Below are 21443 nucleotides of genomic sequence, written 5' to 3'. Positions count from 1 at the left end.
ACTTATTTTGTAATAATCTAATTACTCTCTTTTTTTTCTGATGCATTTCATTACGGTATAACTATTGAAGTAGAATATAATACTATGTTTTTAAATAATAAGTTAAAAATGTAATGAATAAAAGTAAAAAATAATAATAATTTCATACAATAATGACACTGATTGTTATTGATTTATTACTAATAATTGTATACAAAGTATCAATGCATTTACCGCTTGATTGATTATATAGCACCTAGTATAGTTTCAGCATGTGATGTATAAATACGGTCTAATAATATTTTTGCTGAAAAACACTTGTTGTCGTTAAACCACATTACATAACTATTATGTTGGGCGTGCAAAAGGATTATCGAATGCGTTACGTCATTTGAAGTCACACAAAGCTAATAATAGTACTGAACAAAAAAGGTAACGGAGTTAATTTTTTCTGAATGGTGACTTTTATGAGTTTAAACAGAGAAATCATATCATCCGGAAGTTTTTGTCTGAAAAATTCATTAAAATATTTCGGTTCTTAACGATTACCAAGAAACTTACAAATTATAACATCTTTAACTATAAAAACAATTAAAATAATTCCATACTTACTGAACAATTTATGTAAATTCTCGTTTATTATTATAAAAAAATACAGGTTAATCTCCTCGGAAATACCTTTTGCCTTCCCCATCACCAAGTATACCTTTTTATGTACTTAAACGAAATTGTAACGGTATCGCGTCGAGCTTAATATTTTCTAAGAGTTTTTACATAGTTTTTTAATAAATTCCTTCGCGTTTTAATTCAATTCCTTGAAACGGCATTTGTCATGCCAGCATCATGAAAACTTGTGAGTATTTAATAAAGTAATCTAAAAGCTTGCGATCAAGTATTATAATAGAATTAAATAACGACTTCTTGGAATAAAAATATTACAGTCTGTGTATTATAAAAAGTGTGTTTGGGTACATAGTCTTTAGGCGTAATTCGTTTTTGTGGTGCTAAAAATTATGAATGTATTAAATATTACATTTTTTTAAAACACTTTAGAAAGCATTATTCCTAAAGAAAACGGGTAGGCAAAAAATAGACAATTTTCCACATAAATTTATTTTGAAATGTAAATCGTTATAAACATTTAATTCATTTTGTTTATGCCAAAATCTCGTAAAATATGAATACTACAAATAGGTAATACAAAAAATGTGAAATCCGACATATTTTTAGATTAGAAACTTTCTTTAGCAGGCCTACCTTTGCTGATTAGTTAATACAGGAGTAGTTTTATGAAAAATGGTCATCCATAATTGGATATAACATATTAATGATTTTTTTTTTAACCCATTACACTTAATACTATTTTGGGGCTGTAAATCTATTCATCACGGTATACCGTCACACCACGGGGTTTTATTATTAAATAGGTAGTACATACATTACTTTGTCCAATCAGACGTTATTTATACAGTAAACATTGTTAAATAGTTATGTTTTATTATTAAGTAAAGTAAATGTTTAAGTTTCAACAAGATAAGGATCATTTTATTCATATTTTCCAAGCAATCGTTTGAAAGCCCTTTTGTAATTAAAATTGTTTTGTTAACAATCTAAACGATATTGTTCCATTTTATTTTAGGTATGAGTCAATAACTAAATTAAAATATGAAAATAGTTGTATTTTTCTAAAATGTATTATATTGAGAATATGACTGCGAGTAGTAGAAAAACAATTATTGGGCATATACACAAAGCAGTATCAATTTCGTATTATACAAGCAAAATGTATTTATAACCAAATCCTAACTAGATTATAATATTTTTGACGTAATTTTATTCTTTTATTAATATAAAACAAAAACGAATGCGAAAATAATAAAAATTATTTTGTGTAAACAAGCTTTGATCAAATTATAAGATAAATATTAAAAAAAAAATACGAAAATGATATTTAAGAAAACACGTAAGAAAATGTTATTTAAGATTAAAATTAAATTTAAAAACGGATATCAACACTGTAGACGATCCCCTTTTAAAATAAAACGGAAAACTAAAATAATAAATTGGTTTAACACGGTGATATCGTTTTTGCTGTGAGCATGTTTATGAAGAAAGAACAAATACAGTTTTCGGACTCCTTAATGTTGTAAAAAATATAAAAATAAAGTAGAGTGCTTAATTCCAAGAAGCTTGTTGTTAAGTGAATATGAAAACAATGTGAACTGTTATTAGACAACGTATTACCGTGATGTTTGTAAAATTAAAATAACGTTTATGGTTATGTGTATTGTGCTTACATGCTAAAAGCTAACTTGGTTCTCGACTGTACATTTGCTTTAGCTCTAATGAAATTCCAAGTCGTAAAAATTGCCTTTTCGTAGAAAATTTAATGTAATCGGTACTTTTCTTTAACGCGTGCCAATGGCAATTGGAACGACTTCCGATTATCTTTCTAAAACAGATACACCCCACAAGTACAATATCTGTTGTCCATATAGGCTATAGCCGATATTATAATAATGATAATATCAGCAATAACAACAACAATAGAGTAAACGTGCTGTACGCATACAGCACTAACTGTAAGCTAGCATTGTTTTCTCCCACGTTCGTATACCGACGGCTTCTAGAATGATCACACTCACATAACGCCACAATTGTATTAAAAAAAAAAAAGCTGGCATCTGAATAAAAAATAATAGTTGTTAGTAGGTAAATCAAGAACTATAGTGCCAGAGTTAGGGGAAAAAACCCTTTATTGTTACATAGTGAAGGAAAATCTTCCACTTATTAATCTTCTTATTGGAAATTATATTTATACATAGCAGTTTCAAACATTTTAATTTTTCAGAGTAGACCTATTAACAACAGTGCTGGGTCATATGTAAGCTGATATTGTTAAAATTTAAAGACGTGATCAAAATAGTTTAAGAAGTCAACACATTCTTTAAACAAATATGTTTTAATTAACTTAACCTACAGGTCATATAATACCTGTAAAGTAATAATTTAAGCTACTCATCTCCTTCCAAAATACTACGTGGTTACACAACTACTTCCTTTATTTAATTATAAAATAATGACATTAGATGTGTATGCTATTTATAAATTATGATGTATTGGATATATGCGAATCATAATATGGTTACAAGTAATAAATTGTCAAGTACTGCAAATATTGAGACATCTGGGCTCGATGAAAAGTTCCAGTGAACAACCTTATGTAAATCTTTTTAAAGTCGAAACAACGTTGTTGACTGCTAAAGCCCTGACTAGATGGCGTAGAGTGCATTTTAGTAATACCATTGAGTTTCATTTTATCTATATTCAATGGTAATACGTTTTTAAATTTAATTGCTGTTCCATATTTTTACCTTTATATCCATTAATTGTTTATTGTTGCTACAATGAATTATACAATTGTGTATGTATATATATATATATATACATTGTAAAATGTATAATTTAATCAATAGTAAATTATTAATATTATGATTTAATTTTGTTTCAGTTTAATAAAAGCTGTTATTATTAGTACTACATTTTTTTACGGACTCACGGTCGGCCAGGAAAACAATTACAGCCAAACAGGTAATAATTTTCACCTTGCCTATTTTGGTTTTATCATGCATTTGCAACCTAATTACAAGTTTATAGTACACTATTTTCCTTGGACCATTATGTTTTAACAAATGATGAATTAGTTTTGATTTGTTTTTATAATTAGGTAATTGTAAACGTAGGTATGTTTAGATTCTATATAAAAGTAAGTTTTATAACGAATAAGTTTTTGCTTATTAAAATTGCATAAAAATAATATGTAAGTGAAGTGTATTTGAAGTTTACAGTTGTGTAATCGAATAATAAAATTAATAAAAAACAATATTTTTATTTCCTGAAGTTGGTCCCTGCTCGATGCAAGCAAACTATTTTTTAAGGTTTTGATTTTTACTATGATTCCTGTACCATAATGATTGCTTATACTTTTTTTGTTACCTACGTCTATAGCATGCTTTATCTAATATTCGTATAAGTTCGCTTTATCCGCTTTGTACCGAAGCAAAAATATACATAAGAGATAAAAATAATTCAAATTATTAATGTAATTTTTACAACAGCTTTGAAACAGATTAAAAGCAGACGTTATGCATCGGTAAGCACCACAATATTTTTTTACAACTGTAACACTACTTTAAGATAGCATTATTCCGTTTATTTTATATTTATTGTAAAATTGATTGTTATTTTTTTAACCAAAAATACCATTATAAAAATTTGTAAAAATATACTTTTACGTCAAACTCACATATTGTAGTAGGTAATCTCTTAAATATTTTTTATTTTAAAAATATTAACAAATTATTTGCGAGTAACCGATAAGTAACACAATTGATATTTATTGGCACTTCAATATTTATTTGTCTACTTTATTTGCTTTCTTTTAACCCAGAGAATTTTTTATTTAAAAAATTAGTAGGGGGAGGGTTGAACACAAGAACATGTAGTATCAAAAGTAAATATTTTAGAAACTCTAAGTACACCCAAACTTCCGTCGTATTGCGTACCTCAATTTATTTAAAAAAAAAACAAAATTCAAAAAGAATTTGATTTCGGGAATAGATGGCGTGACGGTGTCGTCTAGAGAAAATAATTCCTTGTCAAATGTTCATTCGAGTTCCATTTCATTTAGTTTTTATAACCTTAGGCTGTATTCGATTTTATATGTTTTATTACACTTTAACGTGAAATTGATATGAGCTACGATTCTTGTTTTATTCTAGGGAACGTGCTTTTGTCTCCGGAAATGGAAAGTATGCGGTTTTTGAACGTATTTTTGCTTCGAAAATCTATTGTGAACTTAGACGACATTAGCCGAGAGTCGTGCGAAGGTGCTTTACGGTATTTGTTGTTTTTGTTTTGCTTTTAGTGTGCGCCGGTGAGGAAATTAAATCTAGAATCTCGATGACCAATATTGTCACTGCGCTTTGGCAATAACCAAAAGTGTTACACTTCCGGCATGCTTGGCACGTACCATTGTCACAGCTTCTCTTTATTGTGAAACGGTTTGTTAGCGCTACAGCCCCTTGCTCGGGGTTGTTTTTTTTTAGTTCTGATTGGTATGTTCTTAAGATTTACGACTCCGTTTGTTCACTTAAACGTATACGTTTTTTCAAAACACCAAGCTTGGCTGCCACAAGCATTGACAGGCAACGCGCGTACTCACCGTGTGCGGTTTACATTGAGCAATTTTGCATTGTGTTTTAAACGGAAAACCAACGGTGGTCTACAATATTTCGTGTGGTTATAAATATGGCGTCGAGTGGATGAACTCAAAGAAAAAACCGTAATTTTCAAAACTGGTATCTAGAAAATTATGTGGAGAAGGAAGAGGAGAAAAAGGCACGAACGTCCTTTTTTTGTTGTTGCACAAAACGTTAACCGAGACTTAAGTATAGTAATAACAGGATGAGCATTAAATTGCCACTTTTTTTTTTAACTACTTTACCCTTTCGTTTTATTACTTGCGTCACGTGGTCCGAAAACTCGTTATACGTGTATGCGACTTGGCAATTTGGTTGAAACGCGCTGATGTTACAACCCTGATAACGCAAATTAAAAACATTAACAAGTCGGTTTTAGTGTTTTTTTTTATCGTACTACCATACGCTTTGCTCTTCAATCAAATAAATAATACTTTTCAGTGGATAATTATTATTAATTGTAAAAAAATAAAAGAAATAACGCCGTTCTGGTAGTTAGTCTTTTACAATATCAATAATAAGGTCTTACACGACTATTTTTTGTACAGTGAATGATTTCTTACAATATTATGGACATTTATTTTTCCTTTGTTTATTTGTATTATTTTTTTCTCAATGGGTCAATTTTAATACATACCTTTCTTATCTTGAAGTATCAAAGTATGTTTGTTTGTGTGTTTATGTGGTGTGTTATGTGTAATTATAGTCTATCTTCGATACTCTCCTCTAGTCGACAGCTTTACTAGAAAGGGCTAGTTCCACTTGGAGAAATATTTCCCAAAGCAGTGTAGAACTGTTTGGCACAGTCCTGAGATAGAAGAGAAAATGGTGACGTGAGGAGGATAAATAAATGAGTATTTTGTACCGAAAATTTCTGATTTGAACTTTATATAAAAATGTCATGTTTTCCAATAACTCAACTGTAGTTTTTTTAAATAAATGAAAAATCACATATGGAAAATTATTATATTAATGTTAGTACAACATAATCAATTAGTATAATATTAGCCCATTAAGTCCAAAGTTATTTTTTTTTTAATTAAAAATTTTTTTTTTAGTTATGATTAGTATTATTGAGACGGGTAAAATTATTTCACGGCGATTCATGTATGCAATATTGGTACGCTCATGTGTACATCAGTTTACATAGTGCATAGTCAAAATAATTACATTTTACAGGCTACAGCCATATAAAGTAACAATGTACATTACACTAGTAATAATACAAAATATCATGTATACATTTGTATCGATATCATGACGCGCATATAAAATAAGTATATTTGATTAAATTTTACTTAACGTTTGGAAGTATATATTAATATAACAAAGTATAAACAATTTATAATGTCGCCTATAACAGTTTATAATTGTGTCTTTGGTAGTTTGTTTCTAATTTTTAAAACAAATATTATTAGGCATCTATAACTATACATAAGTCAATATTAAAAAAAACATAACGTGCACTATTCTATTGATAAAAATAATGTGTACAACCATGTTAAAACTTATCTGTTACCTTATATCTTAACATGTTTAAAATAAAGGGATACTTTTGATAAGTGAATATTTTGTTTTAATTGTTAAATATAATAATTGAGATACTTGGAGAAGTCTTGCATAAACTTTGATTATAAAATAATAAATTTAAGAAGCGCCGGCACTGTGACATGCATTCTTAATGAACGTGAAGTAACAAAAACAGTTGAACTTTTGCGGGCAACAATTGCAAATTAAAATGTTACAAAATTATCTTGAGATCGTGATCATTTTTTTAAAGCTCTTAGTCGACATTTTATTAATATTTTTTTAATGGGATGTTACAACTTTTTAAATCATAATATGTACCAAACTTAACTACAAAATGATGACACGTCTCCTTTTTAAATTATTGAAATATATAAATAATTTAAAATGAATAATGAATATAGTATATAATATTTCAACAGCTCCATGGTAATAATATTGCAATTTTAATTATTTAATTGAAGTATAAAAACTTAATAATAGTAAAAACCTATTCCAATTTTTTTTTAATGTATTAATGTATTAATGTAATAATTAATAATATTATGACTTTCGGTATGTTTTATAATAAAAACTGTCTTCATCTCATTTTTGAATCGATACAAGTCAGTTAAAAAAGCATACTAAAGCCTATACCTTTAAATAGTGTACATTAATATAGCAGCTTGAAATTTTTTTTTATCATATCTGACCTCCTCTGCGAACTCTATGTATTACTATATTTTATATTACTTTATTATAACATTATATATTATTTGATCAGTAGCAAAAGATCAAATGTAATAGCGTATGCTATTTTATAGCTCCTACCTACAATTTATTAATATTTATATAAGAGGTGTGCTCGTACAGTCAGCGGAGTGACGATTTATGTTTGTAACAGAAAAAAAGTCTAGTTTGTAAACATAATAAATAATTATAATATATATATATATATATATATATATATATACCTCTTTTTTAGGAGGCATTAAAAAGTTCTTTTATTCGTTGTTTTCCCGCGCTATGGTTTTCTGATCTCGATGGAAAAAATGCCAACTGACATAAACCTACTGATTTACGATGTTCATATAACTTTGAAATAACGTGGTCAGCAGGTACGTTTAGTATATTATAAACAATTTATACAGTTAATATACAAATTAAAGAAAAAAGTCAAGGGAATAAATTTCCGGCCATTTAACCAGGTTGCAAAAAAAAAAAAAAAATAATCACTAAAATATGCTGTGTTGTTCTCGGCACGCATTTGCGGTCGATGTGTATAAAAAACAGTACCTCGCATAACAGACAAATGTTAAGATATATTTCAAAAATGTATTTTTATAAAAAAAAAAAATCTATGATGTGGTTTCGACGTGTTTGAACATTTAAAACTATTTCTACAGTGCGTGAACATAACTAGTTCAATTTTAGTAATATAGAGATTTTATTTGTTTTGAATTGAAAGTTACAAAAATAGTTTATCAATAGAACATTATTAAAGCCTATTATTCACAGAATCTTAATTATTAACTAAAACTATAGTGTATATTTATTAGTATAGCTATAATAAGAATTATTTGTAAGCTGTTATTTTTATTATATTAACAACTATCGTTGCGTCCATTACAAACGCTCTGTTTTATTCTAAATATAACATTGCCACACCGAATCCATCCGTTTTGATGGATTCAGGATGGCTTAATCAAAAGACTTTACATCTTTGTATAATATAACGTATAGATTTATGGATCATTAGCCGAACTTATGATCTTACCGATAAAAACTCATTGTAAGTAGATTTATTATTTTGCTACACTTGAGATGGATAATAAGATTATGTCGTATCTTCGTTTCTTCGAGTGTTTTTATAATACTACAAGTAATATATAATTTATGTTTGTTGAATGGCATTAGATTTAATTGCGTTAAAAAAAAAACGGTATCCTTTTTTTTTTAATGATATTTGCAAGCTCGTGTATTGTATAATTATTACATAATATTAACTCTGGGCATGTACATCATGAGCAGCATATATTTACAAATTTTATGATCACCATGCGTGTGTACTATACCGCCATCTCTTGGAAACTCGCACGTGACAGCCATCTGTGTTTGTCTGTTTAATGCCCTCGTGTTGGTTAGTGTATACGAGACCGTATGATAGATGGCGAGCGACGACCGTGATTTCTTCTGTAACCGTAACCACATCCGCAACGCTTACAATATTATGCGTGCGGAATCGCGTTATTTTTAAGAGTTAAAAATTGTTCCCCCTATTTTTTATTGTACACACATATATATATATATATATTTTTTATGACTTTCTTTTCGGAGCACGGCGGTGTAATTCCGCGACGACCGAAAAATATCGTTTGATAAATTGCGCCGACAACGGATGTATCCCACGGCTGCCGCCGTGTACTTCTACCGCTCCCCCTCCTCCGGCCCGGGGCCGCGACCCTTTTGTACGGAATTTAATTATTTTCCGAGTTCGCTGTCCTCCTATCCTTTAGTTTGTGCGGTCTACGTTTTTCTCGGGTCCAGTTAAAACCTCTAGAAAAATCGGTCGGCCACACGGATTTACGACGGGACAAATGAACCAACACGTATACGGATATATATATACACCGTCTGACTGTCTTCCCACCCCCTTCTCGTTATTTCTTTTTTCTCATCGGCTCCGGGAAATTGATGACGGCCGGCGGCACCAACAGATTGGTATCCGTGGCAAACATTGATAATCCCATAAATAAATCGGTCGCCACGTCTCCCGTTCGCTGCCATTCGTTTCTCAAAGACAGACGCCAAAAAACGTTTCCGCTAATAAGTTCCGAGTTAACGCGGTACTTCCGGCGGAACACCGTCAACGTGATGACCTCTGTCGACGTTGGTCAACCAAAAAGGTGGTCTTAACCGTCTTCTGCCCCTTCAACAAACGGCCATTATTATTATCGTGTTAGACTAAAAGTATTAAAGTATATATATTTGTATTAAATAATTATGACTCGCCGCGACACAACATACCGCAGTATGTTAATATGCTACTTGAACAGTTCCGGACAATACAAATCTAAAACCCAAAAATTGAGTCCATAAGAAAAATAAATAATGATTTAATGATTCCCAATTTCAACTTAATTTATCTATGAAAATGAATTACATCTAAAGTAACGAATCGAAACCGGACTATTCGGTTAAGTTCAAGTCTCTTCAATATATTTTTTTTTACATAAAATAAACGCGTGAAACAATATAAATTGAAAATGGTAGACACGTTTTATATTTTATGTGTATACATAAAACATTTTTAAAACCACTATGGATCTACGGCCTGCAACTCTGGGGCTATGCGAAAAAGTCAAACATAATGAAAATCCAAGCCTTTCAAAATATTGCACTTAGAAAACTAACGAATGCTCCACCCAACGTGTCAAATCATACACTACATTCCGACTTAAAATTAAAAACAATAAATGATGAAGCAAAAATCTTTTATAAACGATTCCATAGCCGCCTAAATAATCATCCAAATCCATTAATAAAAAAATTGGCCACCCCTACAATAACTGGTAATCCTCCGAGACGTCTGAAGCGTAATTGGTATCGAGATCTCTTAAATTAAATTAATAGCAAGTTAACAGAAAGTGTTATCAATGACTTGTTTCAAAAAAACTTCATGATTTTTATAACATTTATCACATATTCTTATTGTGTCTAGTATAATTGATACAGATTGTTTATTACGTGTAAAAATTAAAATTAAAAAAATGTGTATACAAATATGAATGTAGTAATCTATTTATGTAAATAACATCAAGAAAACTTCAATTGACGGGGCTTTTTAAATATTATCATCATTTAGTAAAGGTAAAGAAAAACGATATAAAAAAAATCATGTTTTTATAAAAAAATATAAAATGTTCAACCGGCAATTGCGCTTAAAATAATAATTTCAATTTATTTTGTAATGTCTGTTTTCAATTTAAAGTTCCATTTAAAGGCAGTATTGTATATTTAGTGTTCATAAATGAAATATGTATAATGTATATCAAACAACTAATAATTATAATTAGTTTAAAAAAGCAACTTAGAAAAATGCATCTACCTTTAAAGTTTACAAAATATAAGGGGTAACTGATAAACTATCATCTTAGTATTCATGTCGTAAACCCTTCTTATGATACTGGGCGTGTCTATTAACATTGTGAAACCATCTAGATAACTATATATTTGTCTCCTTTATGTGTGATTTAACACACGCGTGAATAGGAACTTAATTATACGAGTATGCTTATACGGTAGCATAGTCAAAACGTCTTCGTGGCGAGGAAATAATGAATATATATTTGACGTCGTGCATACTTAAATAACGAATCGGTTTATTTCAATCAGTCTAAAATGATGCACAGAAATCAATTTAGATCATGTAGAGTATACATTTAAACGTTAAAGTGTAATTTCCTGTTGTCATTTAATAACTAATAGTAATAAAACAAATTGTGTAGGTCACGAGGAAATTATACAAATGTATAAGTATATAATTTATATTTGTGAATAAGCTAAAAGTAGTTTCAGTAATTTACTGTAACAATAGACTATAGAGCTTGTGTTATTATTATATATCACGAACATAAAATATATAATTATATTTGAAAATTGCGTTATGTGTTTATTGTCGAGTCACGTTCAGAAAAGTATTTCAACAAGTTTTTGTATATGATTAACGTGGTATGGCGGTTGTGTTGTGGAGGATGATCGATAAAAAGATAATTTCCTGAGTTGTACCCCTCAAGTTAGTAGTGGAAGAAGAAAGAGGAAACCCGGAAATAGGCCACTTGTAAAGGTTTTAAGATGTCGGAAATAACATTAAGAGACCTCGGAGATTTTATCAAAATTTTGTTTCCAAGAGACTGTTTAGATGATGATGCCGCTTTTAACAAGATAATTAAATACGTTAGAAGTCAGTAAACTTGCTTGTGTGCATGTGCATGTGATTCATACAAGACGCCGTGCAAACAACGTATTCGGGTCACTTGTAATGTACAAAAGCAGCGTCGCTCGTATAGTCCTTTCCATATCCGCCAATAACAACCGCACTGCGCCTATAACGAACCCTCTAGATTACAAAACGTTAAGTCGCTATTTTTATTCATAGACGATAAAATCCTGCACATTTGTTCTGTGAAACTGATTTGTTCTGCCCTTACTTAAGTGGGGTCTTTTTGATTGTGAGTCAGCAGAAATTAAGATTATTAGTAGCTCAAAAAGGTTTTTACTTTTTGGACTAATAGGCAAATCAATTAAATAAAAATAGTATTATAATACACGGTGATACCCTTTGAGATATTGAGTGGTTCACGATAAAATGATCACCCTGTATATTATACAATTTATTATTTATTAAAAGAGTTTTACATAGGTCCTTTCTTAGAATTTTGGTATATCATAAGAAAACAAGTGGGCCAAAAGTTCTGAAAACTCTGTAATCTGTATGTATAATATATTTGTATTATATTTTAGTTGAGTTTAAAAGTCAAATGCATTACCAAAAATTATGCCTGAATAAAATGAATTATTTATAAGTACTAAACACTTTTCTTTTAGTATATTAAAATATGTACTTTATATTTATTGTATTAAAGTATCTTATTCATTTTGATAAAATAATAATATTTTAACATATTTAATACGTTTAGAATCATTGCTATATCTACGTTATGTTTGTTTCCTGAAATCATTCTCTATGAACATTATGTTATCTGTATGAAATCTTTTTTTATTGTTTTCAGGTGAACTAGATCTGCTATCGTCTATTGAAATGCCATTTCGTGATACTGAGCATATATTTTTCGTAACGGGCGAAGACGGGTTTCCAGCATTTGGCATTAAACCCGGTTCAGATATCAAAGCTCCATATCGGTTGGTTTTCCCTGAAAAGTTTTATCCAGAGTTTTCGACCGTCACCACTTTTAAATTAAATTCCATGGTTGGAGGATTTTTGTTCGCTGTGGTAAACCCTCTTGAAAATGTGAGTAATTTTATTATTTTTTTATATTAGTAAACTAAATAAACTAAAAACCAAATGAAGGTAGATATACCCTACTAAACCCACGTTAAATACCCTTCCTAATCTATGAGCCACGAGGTCATAAAAAAATCATAGTCATTCAACGAGTACTTTTGTTTTTTATTAGTTTGATTTTACATTCCAATACAATCGACAACTAATACACATAGTACTTATATTGTCGTAAATTTAAATCAAGTGATCTAATTTAACATCTATTTAACAAATTGTTAAATATCTATGTACTAAATTGTGATTTTTATAACTGTATGTATTGATAATTAAAATTTGAATACTGTGTTTGTCTTTGAATAATTGTATTACGAGAAACACAAAGTAATACAATATAAACCGAGGTCTATATTGCTACCTCAAGTATCCATCCAATGTAATATACGTTGAATTTCACAGAATCACCACATTGAAAACTCTCTTGCTCACGTTCAAAGGACAAGGAAAAAAGTTCAGTTAAAAAATTACTAATCAAATACTTATGTGTATGTTTGTTTTCGCAATTAAATCGCGAAGGAGTAAATATTTTTAGTATAGTGTTCAAGTTTTACATATAAATTCAAAATGCATACTTATCAGCTATGTACAATTTTTAACGGTTCCTAAGTCATTGTAAATAACAAAAATCGACTACCACCGTCATAAAAAATCTCACGGGATTCTCAAAATTGTAGATCAAAATAATTGAAACACTGGTCATTATTACTACGGTTTCTAACATAATACTAAATGTTTAATGGCCCCCGGGTACTGTAAATACTAAATATATATCTGACTTTGTTAGCAATGAAAATTAACAATACGATTATTATTTCTACAGATAGTGCAACTGGGATTGCAAGTCGTGCCGACGTCGGCCGACTCATTGAACGTCAGTCTTTTGTACACTGATGTTAACAAGTACTCATCGACTTCCAACGTGTTGGCAACGTTTTCTGTGCCATGGAAACTCAATAATTACGTGCGGATTAGCCTGAAGGTGACAAAGGAGAACGTCGTATTGGACGGGAAGTGCTTAAAACCTCAGATCCAGTCGGTTATCAGAGATCCGTTGGAGCTTATGTTCGACTCGGCATCGACATTGTACATTGCTCAAGCTGGGCCACTCATCAAAGGCGCGTTCGACGTAAGTACCTACAAACTATTCATTTCAAACGAGATCATCTGCGTCCACATGCTTTACACCACAAATATAAATCGGTCCCTTTGGCGTTTACTTAATGAAGGTTAATCGTAAACCGGTTTTAATAGAATACCAGAAATATACTTAAATTATGTGAAAACAAATGTCTGCGTTTACCATTATAAATGTAACGAGTAAAATAATTATGTCGAATGATTATGGATTGATTCAGAAGTATAATATTTGTACACGTTTTACATCGATGTGAAATTGAATATTTAACACGCTAACGATTTAATTTACCAAATTTACAGATATATTTTATTATTGTTGCAAACAAAATATTTTTTAGTGTATAATATTAATATTCGATAACGAAGACAGCTTCATATTGTAACGAATTAGGGTTCCCCAGTTCTAACTATATAGATATGCTATATCGTATAAATAAATTAAATATATAATTTCGTGAATGTATTTAATTGCGTTCGATATAGTCTCACAATCCTAATTTACTTATAAACTCATATCTTGGAAGACGTTTTGGAAAGAGAATCGAAATACGATTATTATAGGTGGCAAGAGTAAAAATTATGACTACTGAATCGTTCATCTATGTTCGTCATTTGGAAATCACATCAGACAAGAAGCTACACAGAAAATATTTACACACAAGCCCACAGAATTCAAGTTGTAGGATATCTTCGATCACAATAATGTTCGTCTATGCCGGAGGTACTGTGTTACGCCGCGACGAATAATTTGAATTACAATCAAAGTTTAGGCATAACTTTGTTGTGCACTTTCACAGTGCGTTCTTAATTATTATAATTAATATCCTCCGGATGGGTCGGTTGTCTTACACAGTCGCGTCGATCAAAATACTTCTTGGCCGACTATATCAAATAGTTGATGGCTTAGTTGAACTTTGTTAGCAACGTGTGTTGTCAGATTACACTACACGCACTTTAGTTGAGTTTACCGGAGCCAGTATATATAGCTACGTCGTAGGTACGACAAGAGTTCTTCTCCCGGCCGAATGTTGTATTAATATTAATATGATAATAATACGCGGCTCGAAGAATAATACCGAATAATGCGAATTGGATGAAAAGAAAAAAATATATGATCAAATTCAATTTGAAAACGTCAACCGAATACTTAGTGCACGTTTGGTACCACAATTCACAAAAGTTGGATTTTTGTCTTTTGACAAAAGCAAAATATAAGCCGAACGCGGATAATAATGTGTAATATTTTCTGATAGTAACAAGTGGTTTTACGTTGACAGCAGAAGTGCAGAAACGTGCTTCAAGATGGAAAATTCGTGAAAAACGTGCGTTTACGGTCAAATATAATATAATAATAACAGTAATATAATTGTAGTCGATGACAAGTGGATTTTTATAGATGGTTAAATCAATTTTTGTATTTTCAATTTAAATTCCTATCAGAAGGAAACAGAGTTTTCAACAACCGACGAGGACACGTTTTCGATTTTCCGAAATATATATTATTATAATAAATAATAATATATATATATATAAAACTTGGCGTTGGCCATAATTAATAACGCGCTATATCTTCATATTATTTTTTTATGTACAACTTAATGCGATACATTGTAATTGAACGGTACTTTTGGTTTGTTTTGAAAAAAAATCGCAAAAACTCAGTTAATTAATTATAATTATAAGCGCTTTTAAAATCGACACAACGGAAACGGCATTCGTTATAGTAATCAAATTTTTAGTGATTATCAAAAAAACCTGTTATTTTTAAATGTCGGTATGGGTTTAAGCGTTGCGGTTATAGTTTTAAACATTTTCTTAGTAAAAAAAAATACCACTTATAGTCAAATGAAAGACGTTAACCACAGGAATCCAAGTGTTTGTTTAGTGTTGAAACTTTTATTTCACGTACTTCTTAGTAGAATCTTTCAATTTGAAATAAATCTTGTACATTACAATCGCTATTCAGTCAGCGGCCAACTGTCTGTCTTTATTCAATCTAAGAATATTCAATTTTATTCGTTGGGCAAATACATACAGTCAGCTCGAGTTCCTTCTAGGGTTTTTATTTTATTATTATTATTACTACTTTTATCCCTCACATTCGTTAGAAGTCACGACCACGAAGCGACGTTGACGGCACACATAATATATCCTAAGGTGGAGGCATGTTGTATGCGTTTACTTTTCTCCGCTTGAACTTTTCTTAGGTCTGTTCTTTACACACACATCACCACCACTGCCGTGATGTTATTATTATGTTACAGTAATATGCTAACGGGTACGTATGGCATGCCGGAAAGTTAGCCAAAGTCAAATAACATAAAAACAGCGCGTTTGTACTTTTACTCGCTGGCAGTCACCGACAACGAAGTCTTGTTTTTGCAGAAATCTTTCTGGAGCTCATTATACTAAATCGTTGACTATATTAATTGGATCCAAATACTTATTATTTAACTGATGTTTAACATGAGTTTTTGATATTTTTTATTGTTTTCTATAAAAAAATGTGTTTCAGAGTATCAAAACCAAATTTACAAATCTTTTTGAAATACAATTAAGTTATAAAACTATCGAAGCTCGAGATCTAATCCTAAACTACTGTAATCGTCTTTTAACATCTATACAACATTACATAGTATAATGGGTAAACTCCTACGAACGTCTCAGGTACGAAATGCGATTTTGAGCTGCAACAATGAAAGAACCGCAAAAAAATTAGTAATCTGGTAACAATAAAAGTAAATTACATTTTACACGAAAACCATAAAGATTACAGAATATCCTACACTATTGTTAGGGGCACAAAGTATACTGAATATTGTATATTTCAACTAAAGTCTTACAATATGGTGGATTAGGGTTAGCGATTGAAGTGTATGCTTTTGGCTATGATGCAGATCTAAGAAGGTATAAGGTATAACAATAGTATGTGTGTGTAAGCTTGTTGTGTTTTCTTTTAAATATTTAACTTCATAGCAAAGAACATTACAAACGATATTATGAAAATAATATCATTATACGGGTAAAATGGCAGTCTTTTTTTTTTTAACGAAAACCCAATACTTGGTATGTGTTATTACTACTTATTAAGGTCCATCGGCCGCGGTTCGATGTAGCCAAACGTTTTTAAAACTTGTTAATTATTGAAAGCCATGCCGGTAGAATATTAAACCATGCGTCGTCTAATGGGTACATGTTTTTTTTTCCTGTGTGAATAATATAAACTGTGCAAAACGTTTATTGCATTTAAGTGCACTGCAAACTTAAACTCGATTTATTGGCGGACGGCGGAATAAATTGTATTTATCGCCGAATGAAATAGAAAATTAAGCCCATAACGTTAAGTATGATTAAATTCTCGAAACGGGGCATGCAATAAAATAATACAGTAAACACATATTGTATATATTATAGCATAGGTAGTTTTATTGATTCGTTTCGTTGTGTATAATAAAATATTTTTAAGAACTATTTGCGGTCGTTTGACAATAGTTCTTCACAATAAACATTATATAAGCATCTTATTCTTCTCGCCGAACTCACTAAGATTCAATATGGCTGGTTTAGATTGCATAACAATATGTCGGCCATTCTGACGCTGACCAAACAAGATTGGTAGGGGATTAGCCACTTCTTTTCTCTATAGACAGTCGATTGGCCAAAGAAAAAAATACTGTCAGTGTCTAGTGATTGAGAACCGATCCGGCCATATGACCTTAACAACAACACTGGCCGCTTCATCCCTTTTGGCCGTTTGACAAACTGAACGGATATCAGATATGTACGGTATAGAAACTGTTATTGAATGTATTGATTGAACCACTTGGAATGCCGGCATGCCTGTTTCTTTGTTTTAAACATTTTCTATTTTACAGACATTTTTTTACAATAAAAGTCATCATATCGTGGACACGTGTGACTAAGTTTTTCTTTAGTCCGAACACGTGACGCAAGTAAACACAGCACACTGTAATACCGCCGAGAAATACATTTTTATTTGTGAGCCTACAGGTTTTACTTCTTTTTTTTTATATCGCATTTTGATACCCAAAAGCCTAAAAACATAATATTATTATTTTCTCCAATGTTAACGTCTGCGATACATAATAATACGCTATTCGCGCGTTATCGACATGTATTAAATGTTTGATATTAAAACCTATTGTAGTTACGACACGAAAATAAAATAATATTTTTATTATACAATGTGATTTTTTTATTATGACTACTAACAAGACGCATGTTAGTATTTTATTAGCGCCTTTCATAACATTGACCAGAGCAGTAAAAAGGTAATTTTATTTAAACGCAACGTGTCATCGTGTCAATCGCACAACTTGTCTATTCAATTATGCAATCTTATATATTATAATACGAATATAAAACGCGTATTGTAAACTCTAAGTTGTATAATTGATATCTACCGGGTGTAACCTGGTCAGTAGAGTTGCAAATCGGCAGTCAAATTTTTTTTTTTATCGAGACCCCTCACCCCCCCCCCCCCCCGAAAAAAAGGGAAAATTACACTTTGACCGTAATAAATTTCGAGTTTGATGCGTGTGAATGAATCAACAGTTAACAGGGATTAGAAAAATACTTTTATTATATTGTATTAAAAAATATATTTTTTTTTTTTTATTGATCAAAAGCCTCGGTTACAATGACCATTGGCTAAAAAATATATTATATGAGTAATAACGACAAGTTGTTATTAACAGACTATCAACCTAATAATATTAAAAATACAATTTAAATATAATATCGCCTTTACAATGATTTTTATTGATTAATAATGAATAATGATTGTTAATATGAATGAAACATTCTATAATTTCGCACCGAGTGTTTTATTTAAGTGGTTTCATCATTCTTTTATAATAATTCTTACAAGTTACAGTTCTGTGACTTGCCCCACTATGGCTTAATCCCACTGTGCTGGCTTTTTTTAATATACATTTTATAAAAAAAGTATTTTTTTATATATAAGTTATTATAAACACTAATTTTATCAAATATCAAACTGACTGACATAATATCATTTAAGTGTTTTAATAGAAAATATTTAAATCATTGCTTAACAAAGTTGGAATTGATAAAACATTCATTTTGGTTAATACATAGTGATTAACTATTCGGATTCAGAAGGTGAACTATAAAACTTGAAAATGGTGATTTATGACCCCACGTGCAAAGAAGAATTTTTTTATTATAAGATTAATAATTCATTTTATTTTACATAGTAAAATATTTTATGGTTTCTCATTGGAAATTCAATATGAAGGTGTGTGTAAATATGTTTATATAGTAAATAGGTATACATGCTAGGTTGTGGGTTATAATAAAAATAATACTGCTATTATGTCGATGACAAGTACGCTGAACGATATTTGTATTGTTCCCTAAAATCGAGACGTTTCAATAAACTATTAATCTTTTTGTCACGTCATCGCCACCGATAATCTCTTTTTCTTATTAGTCGCCATATAGCGCACACGCGCCACTCTTTATATCTATAACAAATAACTTAAAACCATTCTTTTAATATGTAACCGTCGCACATCTTTTCCGTCAAAACTATTTCCAACAAAGTTATAAGCTTTCCCTTCTAGTTCTTCTCGATGAGACTTACTTTTTGTCAAGAAGGCGAAGAGGAAGTGCTATATTGTCAGTGAAATTATAGATGTCAAATTATTCAAGTCTAACATCCAACACTAGTTGAGTAATGGTGAACTTTCGTGCACCAAGCCCCAATCGGCACTTTTTCTGGTTAGTTAGTCTGTACCTCGTTGTTAGTGAGTAAGTAGTACATATTTTCTATTTAGTTAATATCAGCTATTATCTGTCTATGTGTTTATAGTTGTAAAATAAACAATAATAATTCACAGAACTACCGCCTACATCTATAGTTGTATTCAATATGCATTGCAAATTCCTAAAATTTTAAGTACGTCCCACTTTCTGTAGTTCTAATTCAATGCGCTTTTATAAATCTTACAAAAGGATAATGCGAGGTCCGTCCTGAATAGGAGATTGAAGTATATCATCGGATTCTATACCTATTAGACTCATTGATAAGCAGCGTGGCTCGTATATTTCTGTAGTATCTGAGTATACAGAGTGAGCAGACGTGTGTGTCAAGCTACCTAACTCATTGAAATTCATCGTGTATTTTGTATCTTTCAAATAAACTTTGGTGTATAATGGTTATACAAATTAAATTGTATATTATGATAACATTAAATATAAAATATAGTATATTGACTATGAAATTATTTTGTTTTTTGTCATGTTTCTACAATAATTTCATCATCATACCATTAAGAGTTAAGTATTAAATTTTGTTTACGAAAATAAATCCACACTGGTAAAGCTCGTTATTGTAGACTTATAGTTTATGTGCTCGGCGATTATACCGTTGTTATCAAACCTATAAGATACCGCGCCGATGTTTGTAGATATTTAATATTTCAATATTGACCATTAAAGTTGCATAATGGACAGTAAAAAGTGGCTCGGAAAACCTTCGAATCTAAAAGGATGGTCGTTAAAAAGAAAAAGACGGTCTCTCGATTCTTATTAGTATTCAGTTGCTATTAGTTTAACGGCAATAATAAAACATAAAAATCGTAATTTTCCAACCTCCGTATGACCGTTTTTTAACACATAATGGGCAGGTTCAGGTCGAAACAACTTTTTTTAGTTAAAAATCTGAGATATATTGGTTAGTTTAGGTAGGAATCTTGATACGTTATTGCGGTGATAGTAATAAAATACATGTTCTAGCGTACCGAAATCTAAAATTACTACACTCAAGGCGAATGCAGCACAGGGTTTAAAACATAAAAAAATGAAATATCTTTTTACTGGCCTCGTATCTTTCGGTAACTTTTATTTGCTTTAAAGGACATCTTACCGTTAGACGCATAAAAAACCAGAATTTAAAATGTGACATAGTCGGTAATAGGGAATAGGACTGTAATTACAATACACTTGTATAGTAATAAGAGTATAAACTTAGTCAAATATATTGTAAAGTTGATGTTTTTTCCACCAATCGTAATGAAAAAAGTTTTTTATTTTAATAAAACTGCTTTGTAATGGAATAATAATTTAACATCATTATAGAACCATGATGAATAGTAGATAACTAAGTTTTCTTTGAAAAACTTCATGTATCTGACTGCTATTAACGCAACTGAGAAATAATATTCCTTACAACTAGTGACAAATATTTGTCCACTATGTTTATATTCACATAATATATTTTTTATATTACCATATTATCATAAGCTTTTTTTCTTTATTTGAAATCAAATTCCTCGTTGTGTGTGAAGTTCTCAATTTTTGTGGTCGTGGCATTTGTATTGATAATTATATAGAAGGGCGTGTGCATTTAAGAAAGCACAAGAAAATTCTCGTAAAACGGTTAGAGGCTCTTTCAGGTTCTTTGAACTCGTGAACATAATTATTGTACTAAT

General features: G+C 30.4%; 1 protein-coding gene across 1 annotated transcript in view; it reads left to right on the top strand.

Annotated features, from left to right (window-relative positions):
• LOC126833454 (collagen alpha-1(XVIII) chain-like) overlaps positions 1-21443 on the top strand; it is a 134914-nt gene that overhangs the window by 22182 nt on the left and 91289 nt on the right. Inside the window, exons 2-4 of the mRNA XM_050564803.1 lie at positions 3491-3570; positions 12539-12777; positions 13649-13954. Of these exons, the coding sequence (XP_050420760.1) occupies positions 3491-3570; positions 12539-12777; positions 13649-13954 (625 nt within the window). The remainder of the gene's footprint in view (positions 1-3490; positions 3571-12538; positions 12778-13648; positions 13955-21443) is intronic.

The sequence above is a fragment of the Adelges cooleyi genome, unplaced genomic scaffold, assembly GCF_023614345.1.
Source record: "Adelges cooleyi isolate 19-005CV unplaced genomic scaffold, UGA_ACOO_1.1 ACOO_flye_CR_arks_rails_tigmint_CR_PRNA_2, whole genome shotgun sequence".
NCBI lineage: Eukaryota > Metazoa > Arthropoda > Insecta > Hemiptera > Adelgidae > Adelges > Adelges cooleyi.
Note: the sequence above shows the minus strand (reverse complement) of the source record. Positions and strands in the feature narration are given on the sequence as shown.